This window comes from Nycticebus coucang, chromosome 8, assembly GCF_027406575.1.
Source record: "Nycticebus coucang isolate mNycCou1 chromosome 8, mNycCou1.pri, whole genome shotgun sequence".
NCBI lineage: Eukaryota > Metazoa > Chordata > Mammalia > Primates > Lorisidae > Nycticebus > Nycticebus coucang.
This window is the reverse complement of record NC_069787.1, coordinates 89,381,212-89,407,925: the sequence shown is the minus strand read 5'-3', so window position 1 is coordinate 89,407,925 and position 26,714 is coordinate 89,381,212. Positions and strand designations below refer to the sequence as shown.

Here is a 26,714-nt window from a genome sequence, read left to right as displayed (position 1 = left end):
ATTCAAAAATTCCAGCCATCTTCTCCTTAGGAAAGTCAAAGACACTTAAATGAAGGAAATCCCTCTATCCATTTGCCTCAACTAATATTTACTAAATACTATATTTACTTTGTGCCAGATAATACCACAAGTGAAATCTTCTCAAATAACTTTCAAAAAAAAAAAAGGTAAGATTTATAGCAGTGATTAAAAAACTGGGGGAGTGACTTGAAAGGGAATGGTTTGAGGACATGGGTGAGTATGAAAAATTTCACCATGTGAAAGTGCTATAGGGCAATGATCCTCAAAGGGAGGCTCCTAGACCAACAGCATTAGCAACATATAAAACCTTGAGAGAAATGCAAATTTTCAGGAGCCACTCCACACTTATGAACCAGAAAATATGGGGGTGGGCCCAACAATCTGTGTTTTAACAAGCCCTCTAGAGAATTCTGATGGTCAAGTTTGAGAACCACTGTCTTAGATTTATGAAAACAAGTCCAATATCACCACTTTGCTCAGGAGGTTGATGAGTTTAGGTCTGAGTCTGTTTATGTAGTCTGAGCTTTTCCTCTAGTTGTAATTTTATAATGCTCATTTAGAGAAAAATCTAAAAAATATTGACTTTGCAGTCAGACCTGGATTGGAATTTCTGCTCCACATTTACTTGTGTGATCTTATCTGAATCTCAGTGTCCTAATCTTGGGATGCCATTCCCCATTAACTACCTCATTGGGTTAGGGTTGATTAAATGAGATGACACAAGTAATACACATAGCACAATGCTTGGTATATTACTAAATCAGATTATTACTAAATCAATAATGAAGAGATATACTAAAATCAGAAAACAGATCAAGAACATAACAGGCAATCCACAACAGAATAAGTACAAATGGGAAAAGAGTACATTTCTATAAAAATAAATTAAAAGCGAATATCACACTTTAACCCTAGCAAACTAGTAAAGCGGTAAGAAGAATAATAGTCAGTGTTGGCAAGTGTGTTTCATAACCTGCATCTTCACACACTATTAAGAAGACTATAACTACTATGGGAGGTAGATAGGTTGGCTTCTCAGTGGGGAACCCCACCTCAATCCTGGGGCATCAGGGGAATGCTCGCAGATGGACAATCCCTGGAGGCTTGTCAAAACCATGGAAGAAGGAAAAGAACCTGGTGCCACAGTTTGGACTAGGCCTATGTGCTGGGGAGTCAACAGATGGAAGGGATTAAACTCTTTGAATTCAGAGTAGTTAGATTAGGAAATCAGGTTTGCTTCCTCTGCGGGATAGAAATAACTTCTCCCCTTCCCCCTTTCTAAATACACTATCTGCTGTTAGGTCTATTACAACCCCCTTGCATTTACCCAGCCTCTCTATCCAATTTTCCTGGGGACTTGGGATTCTTTCAACCCTATCTTTTAGCATTTTGCATACACACCTTTGTCAGAAATCAATAAAAGCCTTCTGAAGAGGCTAGAGAGGGGCTGCATTTTCTCAGTTTACTCAACCTGAGTTAATGTTGCAAATTTTCAGAGTCTCACTTTGTTGCCCCTGGTAGAGTGCCCATGGTGTCACAGCTCACAGTAAGCCTTCTTCAGGCATTCTCGGACATTATGTTTTAAACTGATGAGAATTATTTACTTTCAGCAGTTTTCCCAGCTGGCTTTCAAACCAGTTCAGGATTCCCACCCAAAGACTCTGGACAAAATACTACAACCTTATTAAAGGTGTAGAGGACTTTTCGACTCGGAGGGATAAGACCTCTAGAATGGAATGTACTAACAGATAGATCTGGGTTTGCAAAACCTAGAATGCACTAGTCTGCCTGTCTGATAACCAAAAACCACATTACTGGCGACTAACTGTGGGAACTATTAATATGTACCGATGATCCCCCAAAAGGACAATGTTTGTACAGAAGATACATCTAATGCAATACTTCTTTGTGATTTTTTTTTTAACCAAAAGGGGCTTTCTAATAACCTGAAATAACTTATATGCAAATCTGAATGGCAATATGGGTAAATTTGGTAACAATTACCAAAAACCTTTAAAAATGTCCTTACCCTTTAACATAGTGATTCCATCATTAGAATTTATTCTAAGAAAATTAAGATTTAGCAGTGATGTCTAGTAGAGATTATTGTTCACAAGAGAAATTTGAAAACAATCTAGTTCAATAAAAGTGGATTCATGGATTAATCTATCCATCTATCTGTACAAGATAGAAAATCATGAAACTCTGGCTCGGTGCCCATAGCACAGAGGTTACGGTGTTAGCCACATATACCAAGGCTGGTGGGTTTGAACCTGGCCTGGGCAGCTACAACAACAAAAAATAGCCAGGCATTGTGGCAGGCTCCTATAGTCCCAGCTACTTGGGAGGCTGGGGCAAGAGAATCACTTAAGCCCAAGAGTTTGAGGTTGCTGTGAGCTGTGACACTACGGCACTCTACTGAGGGCAACATAATAAGACTCTGTCTCAAAAAAAAAAAGATCATGAAACTCATTAAGTTGTAGAATAATATTCATTTTCACAGAATGACTGCTACATGAAAAAAATTCAGGGTATAAAAATATCTGTATAGTAACATTAAAGTGGATAATAGCAATTTCTGTGTGAGTGAATGAGAGAGGATTTTTTTCATTAGTTTTGCTTACCCACCTTTTTATATTTCTCTATAATGCAGTGGTTCTCAACCTTTCTGATGCCACAATGTATTTTCATTATTAAAAAGGGGTCATGACCCACAGGTTGAGAACCACTGCTATAATGAGTATGTATTACTTATATAAAGGTAATAAAAGTTATTTTAAAATTCAATGGCAGTTTCTTTTTTCTTTCTTTTTTTTTTTTTTGAGATAGAGCCTCAAGCTGTTGCCCTGGGTAGAGTGCCACGGCATCACAACTCACAGCAACCTCCAACTCCTGGGCTCAAGCAAGTCTCCTGTCTCAGCCTCCCAAGCAGCTGGGACCACAGGTGCCCACCACAATGCCTGGCTATGTTTTGGTTGCAGCCATCATTGTTGTTTGGTGGGCCTGGGCTGGATTTGAACCAGCCAGCTCAGGTGTATGTGGCCGGTGCCTTAGCCACTTGAGCCACAGGCGCTGAGCTGCAATGGCAGTTTCTTAATAAATAGTGTAACATTTAAAAAAATTTGTACTCTAGAAAGCTAAGACACTATTTCTCAACCCGTAAAGCATGATTATAAAATTATGATTTTAAGACTATTTTTTTTTTTGAGACTGAGTCTCACTTTGTTGCCCCTGGTAGAGTGCTGTGGTGTCACAGCTCACAGCAACCTCAGACTCTTGGGCTCAAGTGATTCTCTTGCCTCAGCCTGCCAAGTAGCTGGGACTACAGGCACCTGGCACAATGCCTGGCTTTATTTTTAGACACATGGTCTTGCTCTAGCTCAGGCTGGTCTCGAACTCATGAGCTCAGGCGATCCATCTGCCTTGGCCTCCCAAAGTGCTGGGTTTACAGGCATGAGCCACCCCACCCGGGCCTTAAGACTTTTTTTAGTGCTGATATTAGCAGAAGGCATGATAGAAATTTGTTGCTCATGTGCCAGGATAAAAAGTACTAGTGCTGAGAGAGATTCTGAAATGTCAAAGTAAAATGCTAAAATAATAGATTTCTTCTCATCATAAAGTCTGACACCTACTAAACAAAAAACATGTAAAATATTCTGCATTTCACAAACCTAAGTAATTATGTAACCCTATCTTTTAAAAATGTAGTAGGTAGTCCAGCCTGAGCAAAAGTGAGACCCTGTCTCAAAAAAAAAAAAAAATAGGCGGGTGTTGTGGTGAGTGTCTGTACACCCAACTATTCTGGAGGCTGAGGCAAGAAAATCACTTGAGTCCAAGAGTTTGAGGTTGCCGTATGCTATGATATCACAGCACTCTACCCAGGGTGACAGAGTGAGACTCTGTCTCAAAAAAAAGAAAAATGTAGGGCGGCACCAGTGGCTCTGTGAGTAGGGTTCCAACCTGGCCTCAGCCAAACTGCAACAACAACAACAACAAAATAGCCAGGCATTGTGGCGGGTGCCTGTAGTCCCAGCTACTGGGGAGGCTGAGACAAGAGAATCACCTAAGTCCAAGAGCTGGAGGTTGCTGTCAGCTGTGACGTCACAGCCCTCTACTGAGGGCGACAAAGTGAGACTCTATCTCAAACAAAAAAAAGAAAAGAAAAATGTAGTACGTAATAAATGTACATTTAAAAAAGGAAATAGAGGGCGGCACCTGTGGCTCAAAGGGGTAGAGCGCCGGTCCCATATGCCGGAGGTGGCGGGTTCAAACCCAGCCCCGGCCAAAAAAAAAAAAAAAAAAAAACTGTGTAAAAAAGGAAATAGAAAAAAAAAATGTAAAAAGTTAATCTGCCTCCCATCCCTATCCTTTAAACACTCAATTCCTCTTCCCAGAGGCAACTACTAGTTTTTTGTATCTTACAGATATTTGAAGGATATGTAAGCAAATATGTATGTATCCATTTTATTATTATTTTTACACAAATGGTAGCATACCATATACACTGTTCTGCACATTCCTTTATTCACTTTACAATGGATCCTGGAGATCATTCCAAATGAACAATTATAGATCTGCCTCATTCTGCTCCATCATGTGGCTATAACACAATTTAATGAACTGGTATTCCCTTAGTGAACATTTAAGTTACTTGGAATCCTTTGTTATTACTGGTGTAACAAAAGACTTTAGGTAACTTAATATACATATCCATAAAAAAAAGAAAACTATACATACCTATGTACATAGGTATAAATGTATTTGTAGTACACATTCCTAGAAATGGAGTCAATCAATGAAAGGTACATGTATTTTTAACTTTTGATGTTTATTTTGCCCAAAAAACCTGTAAGACAATTTCTGTGAACGTTCATTTTTCTATACCTCCATGAAAAGCATATTACTAAACTTTGATCTTCGATAGTCTGAGAGGTTCAAATGGTGTATTGTAATTTAAATGTATATTTGTCTTATTACAACTGAATAATAATCTCATTTATTACCAGTGAGATTGAGCTATTTGTAGTTCCTTTGTTGGGAAGAGCTTGTTCACTGTAGAACCCTTTTAAGAACAAAAATTCTAGGGACAACTCAACTCAACTCTAGTATATTTCTGTGTGCTCTTCTTCTTTTTTTTTTTGAGACAGTCTCACTATGTCGCCCTCAGTAGAGTTCTGTGGCGTCACAGCTCACAGCAACCTCAGACACTTGGGCTTAAGTCTCCCAAGTAGCTGGGACTACAGGCACCTGTCACAATGTCCAGCTATTTTTTTTTTGTAATTGTCATTGTTGTTTGGCAGGTCTGGGTTGGGTTCGAACTCGCCAGTTCCAGTGTATATGGCTGGCGCCCTAGACTCTGAGCTACAGGTGCTGAGCCTGTGTGCTCTTCTTTTGAAGTAATAAAATTTTACTTATGAAAATTATTTTCAACTGTAATTGTCACTGCAAAAGACAATACTGCGTTTGTAATTGATAGAATTTTAAAAATAATTGCAAACATTAAAACAAATAATTGCAAATTGCAAATAATTAAAACATAGAAATTTCAAACACATTTCCATAGACCACTCTACATCCCTAGCACAAACCCTTTCTAGTCTCTATTTTAAGACAGGTTGATTTTTGCCAGAAACTTTACAAACCAAGCCCATTTTTATCAACTGTTTTACCCTTCTCATTTCTTGCTCCATCTCTTCTTTTTCACAAAGCCTTGTGAGTGCTGGCTTGCGTTTCACTAATTTCTATTTTTGTACCTTGGTTATTCTTTCCATTTAAGAAAATCTCATTGGCTATTTTTGAGTTGAAGAAAATCTCCTCCAACTTTTAAATGAAGTCTATTCATAATAACCTCTGTATTCCACACAAGTACAAGGTATTATACACACACATATACAGTATATACACATACATATGTATATTCTCTCGTACCCACATATACTCTACTAGCGTATGTGTGTGTGTGTTAGTATAAAGCTATCTATTTGCCTTATTCATCTAATCCATTTCCCCACCTGAACACTGAGATCCTTGAGGTTTCTTCCTTCTTATCCCATCTTATCAAGTAAAATCTGTCTGATGGTGCAAGTAGCCAGAGCTATCGTACCACTATTATGCTTTATAAATTTTTATTTATCTCATACCAAACTAACCTTAGTTGTTTCTGCTGGCTTAATTGCATTGTAATTTCTGCTAGAAGGATCACTTTACTAGGGAAAATGAGCTTTACTAGTTTTGGTTTGAAGTTACATTTACCTATAAATGTGAAGATAAAAGTTTATGCAAAGTGTAATCACGATTTCCTTTTCACACAGCAGCTGAAGGCTGAGCCCTGAAGGTGGACTGTCTAGGTTTGAATTTGGCCTCCACTCCTTACCTGTTATGCCATTTTGGACAAGTTGCTTAATACAGACAACATCCTCTTTATTTTTACTTTTTAGAGACAGAGTGTTGCTTATTTGCAAAGGCTGGAGTGCAGTGGTACAATTACAGATCACCCCAGTCTTGAACTCCTGGGTTGAAGTGATCCTCCTGTCTCAACCTCCAGAATAGCTAGGACTGTACACATCATCATGTGGAGTCTTAAAAATTTTGTGTAAAGATGAGTTCTCACTATGTTGCCCACACTGGTCTTGAACTCTTGGCTTCAAATGATTCTCTTGCTGCAGTCTCTCCGAGTGCTGGGATTATAGGTATGAGCCATAGCACCTGGCCATTGACATTTTCTAATTGTTAAAATGGGGATTGTAATAGTTCCCAACTCAAGGTTCTGTAAAGATTAGTTTGGATAATCCAGGTAAAGCATTTAGTATGGTGCCTAGGCCACAGCAAGAACCAGTTTTTAATTAATGATGGCTCTATAATGTCTTATTTATTTATTTAGAGACAGAATCTCACTTTGTTGCACAGGCTAGAGTGTCATGACGTCAGCTTAGCTCACAGCAACCTCAAACTCTTGGCTCCTGCCTCAGACTCCTGAGTAGCTGGCTCTACAGTCCCCACTACAATGCCCTACTAATTTTTCTATTTTTAGTAGAGAAGAGGTCTTCCTCTTGCTTATGCTGGTCTTGAACTGCTGAGCTCAAGTGATCCTCCCACCTCAGCCTCCTACAGTGCTAAGATTATAGGCGTGAACCATCCCACCTGGCCACTATTTCTTTTTTTTTCCTTCTTTAAAACTAAGTGAACTTTCCCCTTTCAGCTTACACAACAACCACTTTTACCCACATGTTCACTAGCGTTTAGACCCACAGTTCAGTATCAACTTTAGATAATTACAGACAAAAAATTGCAACAAATTTGTAAATTTTAAACAAATTATTTTGTGCTTGTATACATCAGAACTTACCCCTCAATACCCAAATGGCACCATCTAGGCTTCCACTTTTTAGAAAAATTTCTGCTGCAACATTCACAATTTGACACCTTGGTGCTAACTTCTCAGGCCCTATAAGTCCTTTTAAACTTGTAAAATGTATTTTTAATTCATATAGTTTATCTAAGACCTTCCTTCCCTAGAATAGAAACAAAGAATGCTAATTGAGCATCAGTCATTTACAGAGACACAAAGTCATGATAATTATTCATAAGCAAATTGTCCAGTTAGAATCTCATCCTAGACTCATGGCTGTCAAAACTGCTCCGCGACTCTTTTCTGAAGTCCCTTGCTGTTTGCCATACAGATGGAAGGGGAAGGAGAATAAGTAGGCTCTGTTCTCCATTAGGCATCTCCTCTTACCACCACCCCTGGGCCTACCTTAACCTGTAGTTTTCCTTTAATCTGTTTTATACACTTTCTGACAAAACCATTTCATGCCTTAATGTAGAAAATGACTAACTATGTTTTTGCTCCTCTTTTGCTGACCAATCTGAGATTCAGGAGGGAGACACAGTAAAGAAGAAGATAATGTCTTGTCAACATTAGACAAAGAATGATAGTGAAGAAAAAGGATAAAACTGTTGGACAATTTTTAAAAAAGTCAATAATTTGTATATCACAAATGAAAATTATCTTTGGTCTAGACATCAGAAATTGGACACATATTATTTTATGCCAGGGGTTGGCAAAGTTTTCCTGTAAATGGCCAGATAGTAAATACTTTATGCTTTGTAGACTACAGTTAATTTGTTGCACATTCTTTTTGGTGGGGTAATTTGTAACACTTTTAAAAAGTAAAAAACATTGTTAGTTTGAGGGCTCTACAAAAATGGGCAGTGGGCAGACCTAGCCCAGGGGCCTTAGTTTGTAGACCCTTATTTTACATATTATACTAATTTGAGTCAGACAGTTATTCTGATGTCAAAAGTACTTTCGATTTCACTATATAAATGAGTATTTTTTCAAGTGATACTTTTAGTTTAATTTCAGTGATTTTACAATTATGTTAAAAAAGAAATAGCCTTCATAAAAAAAATCCACACTAAATAAAGTGATAGTATTTCTAACTAAGAGTTAAAAAACTTTTAATTAAAATAGAAAGTAACACACCAACTTGCTAACATTTTAAGAAATAACAACCAAATAAAATTAAAATATAAAGTTTTAGCAAAATCAGTCTGAGTTTTCAAAAAGGGTCTTCTTACTAGTTAGTTCTCAAATTCCCAAGCATTAACTATTCACGAAACTGATGCTACGACCAAGCTTAAGTTAGACTGCGAGAATTAAGACAAGCTACATCTTTGCTCACCCCAGGTCTACCACACAAGTGCTAAGTTCCTGTATCTTGGATCCTAGAGACCTTCTGTACAGCTATCCTGGATTAAAAAAAACCTAAATTCATGAATTTTGTGTGTATATAAGTGACCACATACTTAAATGTTATTAACTCTTTATAAAAAGTAGCATGTAACAAAAGACATAGTCTAATAGTTAATTCAATAATGACTACTTTCTCCCTAACCCTAACCCTAGTACTTCCTCCCTATTTTAGATTTCCTTATTTTCTACTTGAGCTTTACTGAATATAAATCTCCACTGCCTACCTCAAGAAAACCTAAAGAATAATAAAATATGGTCTTGAGTCACCAGATTGCCTACACAGTGAACTCAGCCTCAAAGTTATACATCAAGATATATGGCATATAGTGTTACAGAGATTCTAAGAGGTGATTTTAAAAGAGTTCTATTCATTTTAAGCATCCTGATTTCATCTTAAGAAAAGTATCTTGAACTGTTCCAAAATCATAATGCTACTGATACTCAGGAGTTGGCAAAATAAATTATGAATTCAAAGTTGCTTCAAATAAATATAACATTCAGCACAGCTTATTAGGTATTCACTATAATGAGATTTTATTTATTTATTTATTTATGTATCATCATTACTTTTTAAAAGACAGGGTCTCCTTATATTGTCCAGGCTGCCTTGAACTCTTAGCTCAAGTGATAGCCCCACCTCAGCTGCCTAAATAACTGGGACTACAGCTGTGTGCTACTGCACCTGGCTTGAGATTTTAAATAGTAGCCAATCTCATGCTACTTCCTTTCCACATTTGCGTAGTATACCATCTAATGATTCACTTATTAGTTTGTGTCCCATTTTGTCACCTATAATAATTATTAGCAAATTCCTAGTTTACAAGTTTAAACTATATTCTGTTCATAATTTAAAAACTAACGCTCTATATAAAGCCAAAACAAAAATTTAATGAAATACCTTGGACCACTGCAACAACTTGTGATAGAAGTACATAGCACTGATTGCAATTCTTCCCAGAAAACTTTTATCTATTTCACTATTTTGTGGATCTTTGCTAACTGAAACACAAAGTGGGCATACAGAAAAAAAGGAAACAGTCACTTAAAATGATGGAAAAGGCAAATTAATACAGAATTATTGATACTACCATAAAGACTAGGTGTTGGCAAACTATGGTCCACAGGCCAAATCTAGCCTGTGGCCTATTTTTGTATAGCCTGTGAGCTAAAAACTGTTCTTCTATTTTTAAAGAGTTTTTAAAAAAGAAAAGAAAACTACATGATAGAGTTCATATGTGGCGTGTTCAAAGCTTAAAACATTTACCATATCTGGCCTTTACAGAAAAAGTTTGCCAACTCCTGATAAAGACCATAGTGCCAAAGAGCTCATGTCAAAAATAAATAAATACCCATAAAACAAACTCAAAACTATAAATTTTGTTGACTTATAACAGTGAAGATATGACAACTTTAGTGATTCAAAAATTCAGAGGCTCCAGTATAATTTGCTAGCAATGAAAAGAAAAATAAGAATATGAAACATGCCATACTAAAACACTAATTCTTTTTTTTTTTGCAGTTTTTGGCCGGGGCTGGGTTTGAACCCACCACCTCTGGCTTATGGAGCTGGCACCCTACTCCTTTGAGCCACAGGCGCTGTCCTAAAACACTAATTCTTTTTTTTTTTTTTTTTATTGTTGGGGATTCATTGAGGGTACAATAAGCCAGGTTACACTGATTAAAACACTAATTCTTAACCTTATATCATTATAGTCTAACTTAATATGTAGATAGAAAACTTCAAAAGAGAAGGGAGACTATCTGAATCCTGTAATGCTAGTTGATTCTTAATATGGAAAATATTAAAGCTTTTCATTCTTGTTAAGAACACTGCACCATCCTAACACACAATATTCAGTCCAAAAAGTAGCAATTTACCTGTTTCTGCAAATTCACAAAAAGGAACATCTGGTCTTTCTTCTTTACAGTCTTTTGTTAGTGTTTCAGCAATGCAAGCACAAAATCTCTGGAAATCTGCAAATTTTTCACAGCCTATTTTTATGTTAATGTATAAATTTCCCAATTTGGTCCAGTCACCTTTTTCTTTACAATGCTATCAAAATTATTAAAAACAGAAGAAAAAATAAATAAAGAATGATAACTATGACATTTATGCAAACATGTATTAAGGGTCAGGCACATGTAGGTATTAGATATGCAGAAATTAATATGACATAATCTCTGCAAATCTAAAATTTACTGGTAAGTATCACACCAATAACATACTGTGTCCTGTAACTTCTCTTTTCTGACTACAGCAAAGTCTCCATAAATTTCAGAAAGCAATGCCATTTCATTTGTTTTAATTATCCAGGTCCTAAAGTACTTCATGACAGCATTTCTAAACATGAATGCAACAGTGGAGGTGGATTTTATGGAAAACAAATGATGAGCAGCGTGAACTGAGCTATCTCCACAGTAATACATTATTTTATTACTTTTAGAGACTGCATTTTACTATTATTTGCCCATTTATGAGTTGGGGCCCACTTATTTTCAGAATTACATTTCTACCAAAGTGCCTACAAAATAAATTTCAGTAAATGTACTAACTTCTGATTAATTTCTATTGTAAACTAAGAAGCAGTTTTCCCTACCAACAAAAAAGTTTTAAGGATATAAAGATACTAGTTAAAACTAGACCAAAGATTAATAAATTAATGCAAAAATGATATTAAACTTAAATATTAAACTTAAAAAATGAAATCATCCTCAAAGTCCTTGTTTCTTATAATTTAAATGCTTAGAAAGCTGAGTGTGATCCTGGCCATCATTTCATGCAATGCAGCCACCCATGACAAGTAAGCCAGCTTTCTTGTGCACTGAGTTTTTATGTTAATAAAGACTAAACTTTATTAACATAAGATAATTTTGAAATAATTTTTTATTCTTTTTTTTTGAGACAGAATCTAACTATGTCGCCCTTGGTAGAGTGCCGTGGCATCACAGCTCTCAGCAACCTCAAACTCTTGGGCTTAAGTGATTCTCTTGCCTCAGCCTCCCAAGTAGTTGGGTCTATAGGTTCCCACCACAATGCCCGGCTATTTTTTTTTTTGGTGTAGTTGTCACTGTTGTTTAGCAGGCCTGGGCAGGGTTTGAATCGACCAGCCCTAGAGTATGTGGCTGGCACCCTAACCACTGAGCAATGGGCGCCAAGCTGAAACAATTATTTTTAGAATAGTCCATGATTCTGGAAATTAAAATGTTTGTATTTTAAAATATTGTATTACTTTATTAAAAAAACTTCTTTGAGTATTTTCTCTGTTAGCCATATTTCTAAAACTTTTCCTAAAATTAGATTATTAAAAATATTTGTTGCTGCTAATTTTTAGAGATCCCAGCAATTTATTTAATAAATGTCATACCTCTATTTCATTCAAGGCTGAATCTAAATCACACTTCCAGTTCTTTTTAAATTGCCTCATCTGTAACCTTTAACAATAGAAAACGGTTAATTGTACTTACATTTGCCCTCTAAAAAGTTATTATTGCTGTTCAATTATTTGTTCTATACCTATGAGAGCTGAAAAAAAAATGAATGTATATGCTATAAAAATTCTTTAAAACTGAAGAAAATGGCAACTGGTAGATACCCACCTTACATGATTTCTTCCCTAAACCGTAGGAAACAATAAAAAGGGAAAGCAAATTCCACATGAAATCACACCATTGCCTACCTTGAAGACAGAGAATGCTAAAGATTCAAAATAATTATGAATAAAAATAGAAAAAAATACCAAATCCTACCAAATGATCTCTATTGCTCTAACCCCACCCTCATTGCTCCACAAGGATTTGTAGCAAGCAAAGACAGACAGAAACAAAAAACACAAAAATCTACGGGGTAGAACTGAAGAGAATGAAGAAAGAAACTACCAGAAGGACCTAGCACTGATTTAAAAATACTGCCATAAAGTGTAACTCCACACTAAGTCTGAAAATGCTAATAAAAAATGTCTGGGTAGGTTAGAACATAGACTACAAGGAACTTAAAAGTTTATGTTATTTATAGATGGCAATCTTTGAAATGCACAGCTTTGGGCAAAGAGAAGACTAAAATAAAAGAAGCATGCTTTGACAATTAGAAAGAGGAAAGGAGAAAAAGAGGAAAGAAGAGGGTGCCATTGAACTAAGAATATTATATTAGGTCATTAAATATGAAATGTCTGATTCCAAATCTAAAGTTTATTATATCTTAAACAAGAAGCAGTACATTTTAATCAAAGAATGCATCTAAACTATCAACGCGGTTTTGCCCTCTTAACAGTAGCCTGTATGTTAACAGCGAAGAAGTGTGGAGAGGGAGTGGTAATAAAATCATCAAAGGAATTTTTTACAGCTTGTTGAGAAGTGAATATTTTTCCTTGCAAGAAGTGGTCCAAAGTCTAGAGAAAGGGTAGTTAGTTGGTACAAGGTCTGATGAATATGGTGGATGACAGAGAGTTTCCAAGTCCAGCCTCTGTAGTTTGAGCACCATTGTTTGTGACAGCAATATCTTGCAAAAGGACTGGCCTGTCTCTATTGACAAATCTCAGCTGCTAATCACAAGTATCCTCATCATGTCATCCATTTAGTTTCAGTAGACATCTGCTATAATTGATTGGCCAGGTTTCATAAAGCAATAGTGGATAATACCAGTGCTGGATCATCAAACAGACACCTGTAGCTTTTACTGATGAATATTTGGTTTTGGAATATCTGTGTTTTGACACTTCATCTTTAGCAAAGCATTGTGCCAAATGCTTGCAATTGTCAAAAAGAATCCATTTTTCATCACATATAACACTATGGCATAGAAATGGTTTGTCCTGATATCGTGACAGCAAAGAAAGGCAAGCTTCAAGACAATTTCACAGGCCAGAAGGATCGTTCTGCTGAGCTCTCCTAGAATAACTGGGGAAAAAGAGAGAACCCAGCATTACCTGGTGTGGGGACCTTACCCAGAGTCATAGCTCAGGGAGCACAGCAAGGAGGTGGAGAGCTGGATACAGCATATGATCCCTAGTGGTGGAAATCTGATGAATTAGGCAAATGATCATAAAAGGAGCTGCAAAATTGGTTGCCCCCCGCAACAGAGGTCTGGGATAGGAGGAAGCCTTTCCAGAGTTTTCAATAGTTGGGGGAAGCTGCACATTGAGTGGAAAGCTTAGAGGAGTGGGTGGACTTGAACAGTATACAGCAACCAGATTCAAAAGCCGGTTGGAGTGGATTTGCCATGGGTTTGATGACTGGCAAGGCAGCCATACTGAGAAGGTCTCAGAGGCCAGGGGGCTGCCATTGTGTTAAGGTCATGAGAAGGTCTTAGCAGGGGTTTAAAGCGTGGCCATCTTAATTATGCCTTCTGGAATCAGAACTCCACTCTTGGGATAGGCTGAGGTACTTCCACACCCCCACAGGAACTGGAATCATTGGGAAATATGGGACCTGCCCCTAAAGGAGTCTGGAGACCTTTAAGATCCCAACCCACCAGGGTCTGAATGCTGAGCAAACAATCAGGTGATCACCAAAGGCAACTAAGTTTGGAATAAGGACCATAGAGGTTGCTGGCTGTGCTCTCTGTTTCCTAAAAAACAAAAGCCACAGCACCACCTGGTGTCCCAGTGACACATTGCAACATAGTGTCATCAACAGCAAGGACTTCTGTTTGAAACAAAGGAGGACAAGGAGGTGAACAAGAAGAAAGAACACATGAGGAAGAACCAATAGAAAAATTTGGGCAATATGAAAAACCAAAACAGAGGAACTCCCCCAAGAGACCATGAGGAAGCAACTGCAGAGGACTCCACCTATAAAGAATTAATGGAATTGACAGAAAGGGAATTTAAAATATGGATAAAGATGATAAAAGGAATGGACAAGAAAATGGATAGACAGAACCAAAAGTTGGACAAGAGATACGTAGAATATAGAAAAGATATGGTGGAGGTTAAGGAAATGAAGGAGATAATCAGGGAATGCAAAGATGAAGTGGAAAGTATCAAAAAATAGGTTAGACCATGGAGAAGAAAGAACCTCAGAGCAAAAGGATAAAATTTTCAAGTTAACCCAGGTAGTTAAAGAGGCAGAAAAGAAGAGCGGGAAAGCAGAATAGGTGGTGAGAGAACTACAGGACTCCATGAAGCATTCAAACATATGAATAATAGGGATTCCTGAGGAGGAAGATTGTCCCAAAGGAATGGAAGCCCTACTTCCATTGGAGAACATACCATGAATGGAGACTATCATAAATGAACACTTCCCAAGATTTACTAAAGACCCTGACACACTCCTTTCAGATGGATATCGAACTCTGGGTCATCTCAAATCAAACAGAGCCTCTCCAAGACACATTGTACTGAACCTGTCCAATGTCAAGATGAAAGAAAAAATTCTGCTAGCATCTAGGAGTAAATGCCAACTGACCTACAGAGGCAGAGACATTAGGATGACAGCAGACTTTTCAACTGAACCTTCCATGCCAGAAAAGCATGGTTATCCACCTTCAATATTCTTAAAACAATTTCCAGCCCAGAATTCTGTATCCTGCTAAACAAAGGAGAAATCAATTTTTTTTCAGAGATACAAGTACTGAGGAAATTCGCCACAACAAGACCAGCTCTACAGGAAATACTTAGACCTATTCTCAGCATTGACCACTACAATGGCCCACCACTAAAGTAAATACCCAGAAGCTAAAGGTCAATATTTAGCTTCCACAATGGTGCAAAGGATAAAACTACATAATGTTGACTTTCACAAAAAAAGATGAATAGAACTCCACCACACTTATCAATTCTCTCAATAAATTTCAATGGACTGAATTCACCATTGAAGAGGCACAGGCTGGCTGAATGGATAAAAAACACAAGCCATCCATATACCGTCTCCAGGAGACACACCTAGCCCTGAAGGACAAATCAAGTCTCAGAGTTAAGGGACTGAAAACAGTATTTTAAGCAAATGGAAATCAGAAGAAAGGAGAGGTTGCAATCTAATTTGCAGATACAAGCAGATTTAAAGCAACTAAAGTTAAGAAAGACAAAGACTGACACTTCATAGTAGTCAAAGGAATAATACCACCAGAAGACATTTCAATTTTAAACATTTATGCATCCAACTTAAATGCCCCCAAATTCTTTTTTTAGATAGAGTCTCACTATGTCGGCTTTGGTTGAGTGCCATGGCATCACAGCTCACAGCAACCTCAAACTCTTGTACTCATGTGACTGTCTTCTTCAGCCTCCCAAGTAGCTGGGACTACAGACACCCACCACAATGCCCAGCTATTTTTTTTTTGTTGCAGTTGTCATTGTTGTTTAGCAGCCCTGGGTCAGGCTTGAACTCGCCAGCCTTGGTGTATGTGGCCAGCATCCTACTCACTGAGCTATGGGTGCCAAGCTGCTCCCAGATTATTGAAATAGACCTTGATGTGTCTGAGCAATATGATATCCCATAACACCATAATAGTTGGGGACTTAAACACCCCTCTGACAGAACTGGACAGATCCTCTAAACAAAAACTAAACAAAGATATAAAGGACTTAAATGTGACCTTAGAACAAATGGGATTAACAGACATATATAGAACACACCATCCCAAAGCTAAGGAATATACATTATTCTCATCAGCCCATGGTACGTACTTGAAAACTGACCACATCCTAGGATACAAATCAAACCTCAGCACAATCAAAAGAATAAAAATTATAACTTATATCTTCTCAAACCACAAAGCAGTAAGTGGAACTCAACTCCAACAAAAACATTCATCCCCACACAAAGACTTGGAAATTAAACAATCTTAAGCTAAATAATAGTTGGGTTCAGGAAGAAATAAAAGAGGAAAATGTTAAATTCTTCAAATATAACAACAATGAAAACACAAGTTACCAAAACCTGTGGGATACAGCAAAAGCAGTCTTATGAGGGAAATTTATTGCATTAGATGACTACATTCAAAAAACAGAAAGAGAGTGCATCAACAAACTCATCAACCACCTTATGGAACTGGAGAAAGAAGAACAATCTAATCCCAAACCCCGCAGAAGAAAAGAAATAACCAAAATTAAATCAGAGATGAATGACATTGAAAACAAAAGAATTATTCAGAAAATTAATGAAATAAAAAGTTGGTTTTTTAAAAAAGTAAATGAAACTGATAAAATTTTGGCCAGATTAACCAGAAACAGAAAAGCAAAATTTCTAATAACCTTAATCAGAAACAATGAAGGGGAAATAACAACAGATGCCACAGAAATACAAGAGATCATCTCTGAGTACTATGAGAAACTCTATGCCCAGAAATTTAATAATATGGAGGAAATGGATCAATACCTGGAATCACATCTTCTCCCTAGACTTAATCAAGAGGAAATAGATCTCTTGAACAGACTAATTTCAAGAACTGAGATCGAAGAAAAAATAAAAAATCTCCCAACAAAAAAAATCCCTGGCCCAGATGGGATTTTTTATCTTACACCAGAATTCTATCAAACCTTCAATGAAGAGTTTATACACATACGGCAGAAATTGTTCCAAAAAACTGAGAAGGAAGGAATCTTCTCCAACACATTCTATGAAGCAAACATCACCCTGATGCCAAAACCAGTAAAAGACCCAACTAAAAAGGAGAATTTCAGAACCAATCGCACTAATGAATACAGATGCAAAAATTCTCAACATAATCCTAGCCAATAGGTTATAGGTATATGTTAAAAACATCATTCATCATGATTAAGTAGGTTTCATACCAGGGCTACAAGGCTTGTTTAACATATGCAAGACAATAAATGTAATTCACCATATCAACAGAAGCAAAAACAAAGACCATATGATCCTTTCAAGAGATGCAGAAAAAAGCATTTAATAAAATTTAGCATCCTTTTCTAATTAGAACACTAAAGAATACAGGCATAGGAGGCACATTTCTGAATCTGATTAAAGCCATCTATGACAAACCCACAGTTAATATTATACTGAATGGAGTAAAAATGAAAGCTTTTCCACTTAGAATTGGAACCAGACAAGGTTGTCCTCTCTTGCCACTACTATTCAACATAGTGCTGGAAATTCTAGCCAATGCAATCAGGCAAGAGAAGGAAATAAAGCGCATGCAAATGGATGCAGAGGAGGTCAAACTCTCATTTTTTGTTGATGATATGATCTTATACTTAGAGAACCCCAAAGACTCAACCACACAACTCCTGGAACTGATAAAAAGAAATACAACAGACTGCATTAATGTACACAGCTATGATTTAATAAAAATAAGTAAATAAATAAAAATAAAGTAAAAAAAATATAGCAATGTCTTAGGATATAAGATCAATGTCCACAAATCAGTAGCATTTGTATATGCCAATAACAGCCAAGATGAGAAGCTAATTTGGGTGGTGCCTGTGGCTCAGTGTTGAGGGTGCCAGCCCCATATACTGAGGGTGACAGGTTCAAACCCGGCCCCACCAAACTGCAACAACAACAACAAAAAAGCTGGGCATTATGGCAGGCACCTGTAGTCCCAGCTACTTGGGAGGCTGAGGCAAGAGAATCACCTAAGCCCAAGAGCTGGAGATTGCTGTGAGCTGTGACGCTATGGCACTCTACCAAGGGCGACAGAGTAAGACTCTGTCTCCTAAAAAAGAAAAAAAAAGATGAAAAGCTAATCAAAGACACAATTCTCTTCACAGTAGCTTCAAGAATAAAAGAATACCTATGGAAGAACATACCATGCTCATGGCTGGGAACAAACATTGTTAAAATGTCTATACTACTCAAAGCAATCTACAGATTCAATGCAATCCCCATTAAAATACCAACATCATACTTTCAATATTTTGAAAAAATAATTCTTCGTTTTCTATGGAACCAGAAGAAATCCTATACAGCCAAGGCAATTCTTAGAAATAAAAACAAGGGGTTATCACTCCACCAGACTTTGTGCTATACTGTAAGGCCACAGTGATCAAAATAGCATAGCATTGGCACAAAAATACAGACAATGACATTTGGAACCGAATAGAAAACCATGAGATGAAAATAACATCTTACAGCTATCTGATCTTTGATAAACCAAACAAGAACATAGACTGGGGAAAAGAATCCCTGTTCAATAAATGGTGCTGGGAGAACTGGATAACCACATGTAAAAGACTGAAACTGGACCTGCACCTCTCACTACTTATTAAAATTGATTCAAGATGGATAAAAGATTTAAATCAAGGCATGAAACAACAATAATCCTCAAGAAAGTGTGGGGAAAACACTTGAAGGTATCAGCCTGGGAAAGATTTTATGAAGAAGACTTCATGACAATTGCAACAACAACAAAAATAAACAAATGGGACTTAATTAAACTGAAATGCTTCTGTACAGCTAAGGAGACAACAACCAAAGCAAACAAACAACCATCAGAATGGGAAAAGGTATTTGCATATTATGAATTGGACAAAAACTTGGTAACTAGAATCTACAGAGAACTCAGATTAATCAACAAAATGAGCTAACAATCCCATCTATCACTGGGCAAGAGACATGAATAGAATCTTCACTAAAGAAGACAGATGAATGGCTAACAAACATGAAAAACGCTCATCATCCCTAATCATCAGAGAAATGCAAATTAAAACTACTGAGCGATATCACCTAATGTCAGTGAGAATGGCCCACATCACAAAGTCTCAAAGCTGCAGATGCTGGCATGGATGTGGAAAAAAGGAAACACTTTTACACTGCTGGTTGGACTGCAAACTAATACAACCTTCTTGGAAGAAAGTATAGAGAATCCTTAAAGACTCAAATAAGACACCCCATTTGATCCTGCAATCCCATTACTAGGCATCTATCCAGAAGAAAAACTATGATTTTATCATAAGGACATTTGCACTAGACTGTTTTATCGCACCTCAATTTACAATCACCAAAATATGGAAACAGCCTAAATGCCCACCAACCTAGGAATGGATTAACAAACTGTGGTATATGTATACCATGTAATACTATTCAGCCACTAAAAAAGATGGAGACTTTACATCTTTTGTATTAACCTGATGTGAAACACATTCTTCCTACTCTGTTTCCCCAAAAATAAGACAGTGTCTTATTTTAAGGTGAGCTCCCAAAGATGTGCTAGGTCTTATTTTCAGGGGACATCTTATCTTTCCTATAAGTAGGTCTTATTTTCAGAGGATGTCTTATTTTCAGGGAAATAGGGTAGTAAAGCATCATAAGAATGGAGAAGCAAGAATCCAATGTACTCAATGCTAATATGAAGGCAGCAGATGAGCTAATATAAGGGTGGGGTAGAAAGCTATGCTGAAATAGGTAATCTCGCATTTTCCTGCTGGGAACACAAACTGCTACAACCCTTCTTGAGAGAAATTTGGCAATATCTTAACAAAAATTATATATGTATTTACCTTTAAAATTTTTTTGAAATAATTATAAGCTCACAGGAATTTGCAAAAATAGTACATAAAGCTCTGTGTACCCTTAACTTAGCTTCTTTCAATAGTGACATCTTACATAATTGTAACATAACACCAACACCAGGAAACTGACATCAGTACAATACTGTTTAGACTACAGACCGTACTACTCAGTTTTCATTTTACATGCATGTGGGTGTGCGTAGTTCAGGGACAGTCTTGTCCCTGTTCCTTGGCAACTACTAATCAGTTCTCTACTTCTTAGTTTTGTTATTTTGAGAATATTATATAAATGGTATCATGCAGCATTTTGATATTGGCTTTTTAAATTCAGCATAATTTCCTTGTATCAATCCAAGTTGTTGCACAATTCAATAGCTTCTCTCTTTTTTTCTTACTATTCCTTGGTAGGGATGTACTATAGTTTTAACTATTCATTCGCCTATTGAAGGACATCTGTTTTTTTCCCCAATTTTTTGCTATTACAATAAAAGCTGCTTGTGTACAAGTTTTTATAGGACCAAAAGTTTTCACTTCTCTAGGATAAATGCCCAGGCGTCCAACAGCTGTATTTCATATTTGCATAAGTCATTTTTTAAGAACTGCCAGACTGCTTTTTAGAGTTGCTGTCCAATTTTACATTTCACCAACATATGACCTAGTTTCTCCACATCCTTCCCAGCATTTGGTGTTAACACCATTTTGAAATTCAGTCATTTTGATAGACATGTGGTGATATTTCATTATGGTTTTAATTTGCATTTCTCCTATGGCTAATGATGTTAAACATCTTTTCATGTGCTCATTTGCTATCCATATATCCTCACTGGTAAAATATCTTTTGCCCATATTTTTTTCTTTTAGCATTAAGTCCCCATAAAGCAATGGTTCTCAAACATGTGAGTTGCGACCCCTCTGGGGGTTGAACGACCCTTTCACAGGGGTCACCTAAATACATCCTGCATATCAGATATTTATATTACGATTCATAATAGCAGCAGAATTACAGTTATGAAGTAGCAATGAAAATAATTTTATAGTTGGGGTCACCACAACATGAGGAACTGTATTAAAGGGTGGCGGCATTAGGAAGGCTGAGAACCACTGCCATAGAGACTGTCAAAAATTGCCAATACTATGTTGCAAGTTGTTACTGTGGACTGTTGGGTAAAGTTTTCAATTAGCAATAATGGCACTCAGGTAAACCTCATTGGCTACAACACTGTCCCTCCTCAAAAGTTCTTTTGTTCATTTTCTTTTCTTCTTGAGACAGGCTCTTGCTCTGTTGCCCAGCATACAGTGCAGTGGAGCCATCATAGCTCTCTGCAATCTGCAACTCTTGGCCTTATCGAGCAATGCTCCTGCTTTAGCCTCTCAAGTAATTTTACCACATGATTGATTTTGTGTGTTGATCTTTATGCTGCAACCTTGCTTCACTCAATTAGTTATAGCATTTTGGGGGGTAGATTCTTTGGCACATATGTACAAGATGTGTGCCATCTGCAAACAGTGATAGTTTTATTTCTTCATTTTCAACCTATTTTCCTTTTACTTTCATTCCTTGCCTTATGTTGGCTAGGATTTTTAATACTATGTTGAATAAAAGTGGTACAAGTGCACACCCCTACTTTGTTCCCAAGCATCTGGTCTTTCATCTAAGTATGATGTTTGTTATAGATTGCTTATAGATACTCTTTATGAAGTTAAGACATTTCCCCTTTATTTCTAATTTGCTGAATGCTTGTTTTTATATCATGCATGGATGTTAAATTTTGTCAAATGCTTTTTCTATACTCATATAAATACGATTTTTCCCTATCTTATGTTGTTAAGATGGATTACACTGATGGATTTTCAATACGATTTTTTCCTATCTTATGTTGTTAAGATGGATTACACTGATGGATTTTCAAATATTGAACCATCTTTGCCTTCTCAATATGACTTCTCAGTCATGGTATATAATTATTTTTATAAATTGCTGGATTCAATACGCTACTACTTTGTTGAGAATTTTTGTAGTTTTCTTCTTTTTATGGTAGTCTTTTTGTCTAGATTTGCTATCTGGCTAATACTTACCTGAAAACATGCTTGTAAGTGTTCCTTCCTTTTCTATTTCCTGAAAGAGACTGTAAATCCGTACTGATTCTTCTTTATATGACTCGTAGAATTCTCCAGTGAAACCATCTGGCTTTTGGGATGAATTTTCTGGAAGCTTTTAAATTATAGATGAAATTTCTTCCATAGTTACAAGACTATTAAGATCGTATTGCATAGATTTTTGTATCTTGTGGCTTTTAAAGAATTGCTCCATTTTATCTATGCTGCTGTGTTTGTCAACTTGTTCAAGGCAATCCTTTAGGATCCTTTTAATGGCTCTGCACAGATATCTTGTCTCATTCGATGTTGGTATTTTGTGCCTTTTTTAAAATTTTAGTCCTGCTAGAAGTTTATCAATTTTATTAGCCTTTTCACAGACATAGCTTTTTAAATTAATTTTTTTATTACCTTTATGTTTTAAGGTTTATTGATTCCTGCTCTTTATTATTTCCTTTCTTATGCTTGCTTTGAGGTTGTTTTGCTCTTATTTATCTTCCTTCCTGAGGTGGAAGCTTAGAATATTTAGTACTATAGGTTTCCCTCTCAACATTGCTTTAACTGTATCCCCCAAATTTTGATATATTTTCATTCCGTTCTAAAAGTGAATTTAGTTTTCTTTCAGAGTTCCTCTTCATTCATGAATTATATAAACTTAGTTGTTTAATTTTCAAGTGTGTGGAGATTTTCCCATTATTCTTCCATCGTTGCCTTCTAGTTTGACTCCATTATGGTCAGAAAATGTACTCGGTATATTCAATTATTTTACATTTTTTGAGGTTTGTTTTATCATCCAGGATATGGTTTATCTTGGTGAATGTTGCATGGGCATTTGAAAAGAATGCATATTCTGCTGTTTGGGATAGAGTATTCTATAAATGCCTATTAAATCATATTGGCTGATGGTAGCATTTAGTTCTATATCCTTGCAGAGTTTCTAGTATTTCTATCAATTGTTGAGACAGGCATGTTGAAATATTCAACTATAATTATACATTTGTCTATTTCTCTTTTCAGTTCTATCATTTTGCTTCATGTATTTTGAAGCTCTGTTGTTTGGTATATATACTTTCAGGAATGCTATGTCTTTGACATATCAGCCATATTATTGTTAGGGAGTGTCTCTCTGTGTTCCTGGTAATTTTCTTTATTCTGAAGTCTATTTTATTTGGTATTATGTAGCTACTCCATGCTCTTTTTGAAACTAATGTTTGATATATACTGGTTTCCATCCTTTGGCTTTCAATTACCTATATTGGAAATGAACTTCTTATAAAAGGCATGTAGTCATGCTATTACAACCATTCCACCAGCTTTTGTCCTTTAATTGCTGTATTTAGAACATTTACTCAAATGGTATATGATGGATATCACTCGAAATCAATACATAGAGAAATTTCTCATTCTTTCCTTTATAGCTGCAAAATACTCCATTGTGCACATATATTGTAGGTTATTCAACTAATTTAGGGAATTTAAGTTGTCCCCAACATCTTGGAATAATAAACAATGTGGTAATGAATATCCTTAGGTAATATGTATTTTTCATTGATAGAGGTATATTTTCAGGGTACATTTGTAAAATTGAGATTGCTGAGTCAAAAGGTAAGTTAAAAACTATACAAAGAGATACTCAAAAACACTGTAGAAAATAAAAATGAAATTCTAAAAAATGTTCAAGTAATCACTATAGGAAAACAAGGAAAGGTAAACAGGAAACAAACAGAAAACAAATAATAAAATGGAAGACTGAAGTTCCAACATATACGTATCAATAATACTTACTTTAATGTAAATGTTTTTAAATAGTCACTGTATGTTAAATTGCCTAGATTACAGGCACACATAAATTCTTACTAATGTCCTGAAAATAAATGTGAGAATTCTTTGTAGCAGCATTATCTCCTGTGAATCTTCTGAGTGAACTTTAAACTAGATAATTAAAAAATATAATCAAACCAAAGTATAAATGTCTATTAAAATTCACTTCCTTAGCCCAGAAAATACTACTTCAGAGACAGTTAAGAAAATTCAAATGTAAAATTCAAGTATATGCTATTTTTTTTTCTTTTGCTTTGGGGCTGGGTCTGCGTGTCCAACTATGATCTATACCCTTAAACATCCAGTTATTTTCATACTCTCTCAAAACTCCCTCCTTCACCAAAGTTAGTACCTCTTAAAGAATACTATATAGTAATGTGTCACTTAACAATGGGGATGTTCTGAGAAATGCATTGTTAGGTAGTTTTGTCTTTGTGTGACATCATAGAGTGTACTAACACAAACCTAGAAGGCATAACCTACTAGACACCTAGGCTATTATATGGTACAGCCTATTATTCCTAGATTACAAACCTGCACAATATGTTACTATGTGTATCCTAAACACTGTAGGCAATTGAAATGTAATGGTAAGTATTTATATATCTAAACACGGAAATGGTATATCTTTATACCATAAAAATATGGTATAAAAGATAAAAAATGTTATGCCTGTATAGGGCACTGACCATGAATGAACTCGAAAGAATGGAGGTTTCTCTGAGTGATTCAGTGAGTGAGTGGCAAGTGAATGTGAAGGTCTAAGACATATCTGTCACTGCTGTAGACTTTATGAACACTGTACATTTAGGTTACACTAAATTTATAAAAAAATTTTTTTTCTTCAATATTTACTATAACTTTTTTACTTTATACATTTCTTAGTTTTCTTAACTTTGACTCTTTCATAATAATACTTACTTTAAAATACATTGAATAGTGACAAAAACCATTTTCTTTCTTTATATCCCTATTCTATAAGCTTTTTTCTATTTAAAAAATTTTTAATCCTTTTACTTCTTAAATTTTTTTTTATTAGAAATGAAGATACAAACACACACGTTAGCCTAGGCCTAAACAGGGTTAGGATCATCAATATCTCTTTCTTCAAAGTCCTATTTTGTCCCACTGGAGAGTCTTTGGGAGTAATTAACATGCAGGGTGATGTCATCTCCTGTGATAATAATACTTTCTTTTGGAATACCTTCTGGAGGATCTCCTATGATAATAATGCCTTCTTTTGGAATACCTTCTGAAGGACCTGATGAGGCTGTTTTACACTTAACTTTAATAAGTAGAAAGAGCACACTCTAAAATAATGATCAAAAAGTATAATACAATAATACCATAATCAAGTATTATTTACTGTACCTAACTACAGTGTTATACTTTTATATAACTGGCAGTGCAGTAGGTTTAAACAAACACACCAGTATCACACACGTAATGTGTTGTTCTATGAAGTTACTATGGAGGTCACTAGGTGAAAGGAATTTTTCACCTCCCTTATAGTCTTATGAGACCAACATTGTATATGGTGTTCATCGTTGACCAATCATTATTATGGGGTGCATGATTATAATGATCTGAAGTGGGAGCAAAATTAGGGGCTGTGAAATAAACTGTAAGAATATGTGTATGGGGGAGCGCCTGTGGCTCAGTGGGTAGGGTCCAGCCCCATAAACTGAGGGTAGCAGGTTCAAAACTGGCCCCGGCCAAACTGCAACAAAAAAATAGCCGGGTGTGGCTTGGCATCTGTAGCTCAAGTGGCTAAGGCACCAGACACACATACCTGAGCTGGCAGGGGAAGTAGTATTACTTAGAGCTACATTTCTCTGAACTGCACTAAGACATCCAGGGTACTATGGCAAACTCACTGGAGCACCAGAGGTTATTTTAAATTTTCAAATAACATCTGTCAGACACTGTACAGATACACAAACTAGAACCTCTATAATTGGCCACCTCCCTAAGTTGACATGATTTTCATAGACCAGACATACACCACATGTACTTATGGAAGACTATATATGTATGTATGTATGTGTGTGTATAGTTTATACATTGACCACCTCTATAAGTTGTATCTTGACCACTTGGACTTAATACAATATTACAGTAGAAGCTATACCACCCAAGGGACTGTAACACACTTGTCAACATATAGAGATGGTCAACATAAGGAACTTCCCTTGAGTACATGTGGTTTCATGTCCAGTCCATGAAAATTAGGTCAACTTAAGTAGGTGGTCAACTGTGGAGAGTGGGCCGTGAGGCGGCAGGGCCTCCACAGCCTGGGGAACATTCAGGGAATGAACCCCCAACTGCTTCTCCTCCATTCCCAAAACAACTATATTCCTTTCTTCATGCTCCCTCTGCCAGAAGTCATGTAGCTCTTTGTCTAGTTAACTATGCAGAGATCCTCGTGATCTTTCCCTTCTTACTTCTTGTCATGTTAACGAAGTTGAGTAGAAACCATTAAGTCATATAGTTCTTCCTTTGCTTTGTTAACTATGCAGAGATCCTTGTGATTTTTCCCTTCTTACTTCTCATATGTTAACAAAGTTGAGTAGAAACCATTAACAAGATGATTTGTCATTTACATCTTCCTATCATAC

At 36.3% G+C, this 26,714-nt stretch overlaps 1 protein-coding gene and 1 non-coding gene across 2 annotated transcripts in view; both read right to left on the bottom strand.

Annotated features, from left to right (window-relative positions):
- The window catches only part of TOPAZ1 (testis and ovary specific TOPAZ 1), a 104,948-nt gene that overhangs the window by 25,584 nt on the left and 52,650 nt on the right, over positions 1-26,714 (bottom strand). Inside the window, exons 13-16 of the mRNA XM_053599205.1 lie at positions 12,142-12,208; positions 10,655-10,829; positions 9,675-9,775; positions 7,367-7,532 (exon numbers count right to left, since the gene is read on the bottom strand). Of these exons, the coding sequence (XP_053455180.1) occupies positions 7,367-7,532; positions 9,675-9,775; positions 10,655-10,829; positions 12,142-12,208 (509 nt within the window). The remainder of the gene's footprint in view (positions 1-7,366; positions 7,533-9,674; positions 9,776-10,654; positions 10,830-12,141; positions 12,209-26,714) is intronic.
- LOC128592797 (U4 spliceosomal RNA) lies at positions 21,280-21,418 on the bottom strand. Its single transcript, XR_008382014.1, has one exon. It is a non-coding gene; the product is annotated as a U4 spliceosomal RNA (small nuclear RNA).